At 49.1% G+C, this 5,002-nt stretch overlaps 2 protein-coding genes across 2 annotated transcripts; both read right to left on the reverse strand.

Annotated features, from left to right (window-relative positions):
* Positions 1-775: 775 nt before the first annotated feature.
* LACBIDRAFT_309331 (uncharacterized protein) lies at positions 776-1,027 on the reverse strand (the record flags this gene model as incomplete). The annotated part of the gene is made up of 2 exons (XM_001876313.1): positions 776-915; positions 967-1,027. 2 exons carry the CDS (start codon positions 1,025-1,027, stop codon positions 776-778), a joined length of 201 nt encoding a protein of 66 aa, XP_001876348.1.
* A 1,520-nt stretch (positions 1,028-2,547) lies between these two features.
* LACBIDRAFT_323096 (uncharacterized protein) lies at positions 2,548-4,021 on the reverse strand (the record flags this gene model as incomplete). Its single annotated transcript, XM_001876314.1, has 6 exons — positions 2,548-2,556; positions 2,597-2,651; positions 2,906-3,080; positions 3,120-3,342; positions 3,511-3,587; positions 3,868-4,021. The coding sequence occupies 6 exons, from the start codon at positions 4,019-4,021 to the stop codon at positions 2,548-2,550; spliced, it is 693 nt and encodes a 230-aa protein (XP_001876349.1).
* Between the last annotated feature and the right edge of the window lie 981 nt (positions 4,022-5,002).

A 5,002-nucleotide genomic window follows, 5' to 3' on the forward strand; every position in this document is an offset into this window, starting at 1 on the left:
AGACTTTGAGCGCCGTTTCTTGAATGAGAAGAAACAAGTACCAATTTGGTACCAATACCCAAGGGTATGACATATTAGGACCGGAGATAAAAATTCGAGTACAAGTATAGAGCTCCACAAACTTCCGGCGTCGTACGTCGTCGATACGACGTTGGTCAAATATCCTGGTCGGAAGCGAACGCAATAAATGGGGGTAAGTAAACAAATATTTCTGCGAGAGCAACACGTTTGGAAGGGATCAGGGAACTGGGAAAGGGAAATGGGGCGAAGAGAAGGGAGGAGCCATGCACATGACAACACTCTTCTCAACGGAAGGCATCCTCCGAGCCATGTACATCCACGGTGAAAACAGAAAGCGGGGAAAATGAAAGCGACTCTCACCTCCAAACGTACTAGCGACCTTGGCCGGATGCTTGAGCTCACCCTCCGCTCGGTTCTTGGGCAAGGGGAGTTTCACTTCGTACAGACCTTCGATGTCTATCTGATTCCCAATGGCTGAATTTCCGAAAGGGCGGGTTGAGTCGTCCCGTCCTCAGCTGGTTGCTGAGACGTTGAACAGTAAATTAAAGGGAGTCACCGTATCTTTAGGCACCGTACCAGCATGCGGACGTCGTTGCGGAACGTCATCGGATGGCCGATGTTGTTTAAACAACGGGAAATGCTGTGGGTGTGATACAGCTGAGATGTTTCGGTCTGGCTGGAGCATGTCAGTCCGTAAAAAGCATTTCCACACGGATAGAAGGATCTCACTAACCCACATGTACAAATCCTATATTCAATATCCCCCTTCATGGTACTCCAACATTCGGAGGCCTAATCCCACTGAACACGGACGAGATGGAGAGTACATAGGCGAGGTTGAGAGACAGTCAAATTGAGCTTGAAAAGGTATATATGTGCGGCTGGATACTTTCACTGTCAGGTGAGTTAGCAGAGGGAACAAGGTGGGAAGGTCGGAAAGCGAACCTTTCTCAACATATTCAACTTGCAAGCAGGAAGCTGGTAATATCGTGTCAGTATGCTTCATACGACAATTTCAAGAATCAGTGCAGCCTTCTAAATGTGTCCGTCAATTGCAGTTTAGTGTAGCAGGCCAAATCATAGACGCTGTGATGACGATGGGTCGCCGTGGTCCGTGCGCAGATGTCACATGACAGTTTCTGTGTGTCATGCATTCATCTTTGATTCATCTGCATCTTCCCTTCACGATGGTCCGACGCACCCAAACCTCTCTGTGCCATATAGTTCATGTTGGAACAGCGACCTTAATTCCACATATTTTGTTGACCTCGATGGCAGACAGGCGTTGCAGTCACAAAATTCTTCGCCCAGTTAAATTTCATTCATGATAAGAATTCAAGAATTGAAACCCTTCCTCAACACTTCTCTGAAGGTCAAACGCAGCCTACGCCGGCGTCGATACCATGTTGACCTCTCCCGCTCATCAGCGAAATCTGCGAAGCTTTCGAATATTACGACATAAGCCAGGCTTCCCAAACGGAGCCCAATTATACGGCCTAAAGAATGGTGAGCCACTTCCAAATCATATCGAGAAATGGTTTTACCCCCTGTCAGGAAACAATGTTCGCATTCGCGCGCTATTTTACTAATTAAAGGCTGATAAAAAACCAAGACGTGAATGCGAGCACCTGTACTCCGGATCGCGACTTTTAGCTGGAAAAGGACGTGCTGCAGGATGACTAACGTCCGTTAACCACCAATGTTTTATGTGCAAGACCACAATGATGTCGACTCACCCCATTTTCTCTAAAACAGCCCGTCGAATTTCAATCTCCTGCTCCCAATTAACTTGCCCGTGGCGCTTCAGATAATTGACGAAGTAGGGTCTATTTTCTTCTCGCAGGAGTTTGGCCACTGATGCATAATTTTTACACAGCTCTCCATTGGGTTTCAACGGATTGTTGCCACGAAAAGGGTAATATAAAAGCTCGGCCAGATAACCTCTCATGAACCCGGCCAACTGGGAATGAAAGTAACCCAACGGGGGTTCCAAGAGGACCGTGACGAGCGAGTCTATAAAGGCTGGCAGTGTAGGAAACCGTATATTTGAAGAGAAATTGTCAAGTGCGAGTGTGCGATTTTGGTCGTTCAAGTTAACCGAGAAATAGGATTGTGGATGGATGAAAATACACGCCGGTTCTCCGGTTTTCCAAAGAATCTTTGGATGAGTGGTTGCGCTTAAGGAGATGGAGTGTGGATAACAGCTCGGGGGCCAAGGGTCATACATATCCCATTCAATCCAGGACCAATGCGGGATTTTATCCCTCCGAAATGGGAGCTCCTTCCTGATCTCTTGCACAGCGTTTTGTACCTGTATGTCTTCCACAATAAGTTGAAGTGCTCCAAGCCCTGTACGCGCAGAGTGAGCGAAGGAGAGTGCATCTTCCGCCCTTACTAGAGAGGTGATATCTCGAGCTGCTAAAACTTCGGCAGGCTTTAAGCGGATTCTTTGTGTATGGAGCGATTCAGTGCTGCGATTAGGTAGCAACCGCGCTGCTGGGATGGAATCCGACATTATTGGCAAGGTCAGAGTGTCTAAGCAAAGAGTAAGACACCCCTATAAGAATGGTGTCACATGAAACTCGGTGAACTGCGGGCACTTTAACCATTCGTCATTATTGGTGTACAGACTACGATGCTTTTAGTTCGTATTTAACCGCAGAGGATGAAGAGGGCATTGAAAACGCAGATAACCTCAAATTTGGAAATGCCTTGCGAATGTTCAATAGTCGACGGAGACCTTCCCTTCGTACCAGATAAACAATTCGAGGCGGCAGAGGCGGCGGGAAAGATGGCAGATCGTCGAATTCGAAGTTCTCGTTGTCGTCAACAGTGAACACGAGGAGAGGGCGTGTCGTATCACCATTATCGCTGTAGCCCGTACCTGTATGGGCAGACGGCGACCCTGAACGCGACCTCGACTTTTTTGTAGCCGCTGTCGAGGTGGTCTCGACCAAACGTGTAGCGAGCTCCATGGACAAGGAGAGATCCTTCTAAATAAGACCGTGGCGCGAAAATGGGGCTACGGGTGACTGAATGCTTGATGTAACTCCAACTTCCTGCCACGATAAGTAGGCCCTCCAAATATGAATACTTACTTACCTTCATGCGACCCCTGGAGCCGTTAGCATCCCAAGCTCCCCTTCGCCAGTGACCGTACAAGACGTGAAAAGCGATTACATCAGCGGCAAAGAAAATAAACAGGAGCAAAGCTTTCCTGGTCAACAACGCCCATTGGCGATTTCTCTTTGCAACTGTGTTCAATTGGATGGCTGCAGGAGTAGAAATGTAGGCAGGTATTATGCAGGTAAGCGAATTTCTCTATAATATAACACGTTTTCCGAAAAATTTCTCGTTGTCCGTTTTTCCCATATCGAATTGGCTTTTCCATTCGTTCCTCTGCTCAACTGCACTCAAATGCGCCAGCGGCTACTCTCCACCCTCTACACCCTCGATGTTGTGCAATTATTGTACAATCCGACTGCACACGGCCGGGATACGGACTTTGGGAGCGCGCTCGGATGACAAGGCGTCGACACCTTGACGTGGTAAAGGTTGGGTAAAAGCTGCAAAGATTGAAAGGGGCGATATGTGGGAGGTGGTGCTGGACCTCCAATGCACATAGGGAGCTTGGACGCGCAGGTGGAGGCAGACGTATGGTCGCGTACAATCCCGAGCGCATTTGGGTTCAACTTGACCCCAAGTGGATCGAGGAGGCGGAAAGCACGATTTGGATGTTCAAAACGACCGCGACGGAGAGTATGACATTGGACATTGCGTGAGTATTGGTGTTTCTTTGTGTCCTTTTTGTGAGGCCTCTTTGTTCATCGTTACTTGCTGACAAACCAAACCCGTTAAGTCCCGTCGTTCCTGTCCGCTTGGGCCATCGTGTAAAGTGACACGACGCCGATGTCCGCCATCCAACCGCCCACATCTTCACATGACGATTATATCGATCGACCTCGGGCACAACGAGCTGTCCACCAGTCTCTGAGGGCATAACGATCCGCCCACCCACTTGAGAATGCGGTATGGTGTCTCCGTATCCTTGACTTGTTAATTGACCTCGCGCATATCAGCGTTTAGAGAAAGCTGTGCGCCGTATGGTGCCTCTGTGACCTGTGTTCCCGTGTCCCTGAGTACGGTGCCATCTGTCACTGACTCATTCTTGTTCATTGGCGCACCAGCGAACGAGAGGGTGACTTTGGGGCGATATATATGCGTCAGGTGGTACACTGCCAGAGGGGCGCCTCTGCATACTTTCTTCTGTCTTTTGCCTGGGGTGAGTTCGCTAATTATTCAATCACTGTGATTCTTATGAATTCAAGGAGCCTCGTTGAAGAATTCCCAATTGCAACCAGCTGCTTTTCTGGAGACTGGGAGGCTCTGCCTATTCATACGGGGAAATGAGTTGGCGCTGGCCAGGTCTAGATCTACGTCAGGTTGATGAGGGGATGCACCGAACGGGCTTGTATCGTAGATCCAAAGGAAATGCGGATATCCCACGGATTGACATGGATGAGAGTCCGATTCCACACACGAGTGAACACGAGTCAGATAACGGGGCTATGTTTCCTTTGACCGTTCCGCAGCAATCCCACCTGGGAGAATCCATGTTGAGCGCTACTAACATTTCCACCACTTGCAACATAACCACAACATGTCGAACCAACCACAGAACAAGAAAACTCGTTTCCTCTCGCCTTCCGCCATTCGGAACAGTTGGAAATCGTTCCGAAGTCGTTCATCGTCGTCTAATAATGCCGCCCAAATTCAAACGGGCCAGAGCGCGCATGCATCACCATCTGGTACAACTTCTCCACCCATGTCCAGGTCGCCTTCCTCCGAGGGGCACCACGCCGATGTTCCATCTTCCCCCAGCGTATCAGTAGCTGTCGTAGGTTCCTCTAAGCATGACCCATCGTCATCTCTTCCAGGTATATACCCATCTGTGAGACTTGTTAGCGCTCTAACCCGGGCC

This window comes from Laccaria bicolor, genomic scaffold, assembly GCF_000143565.1.
Source record: "Laccaria bicolor S238N-H82 LACBIscaffold_3 genomic scaffold, whole genome shotgun sequence".
Taxonomy (NCBI): domain Eukaryota; kingdom Fungi; phylum Basidiomycota; class Agaricomycetes; order Agaricales; family Hydnangiaceae; genus Laccaria; species Laccaria bicolor.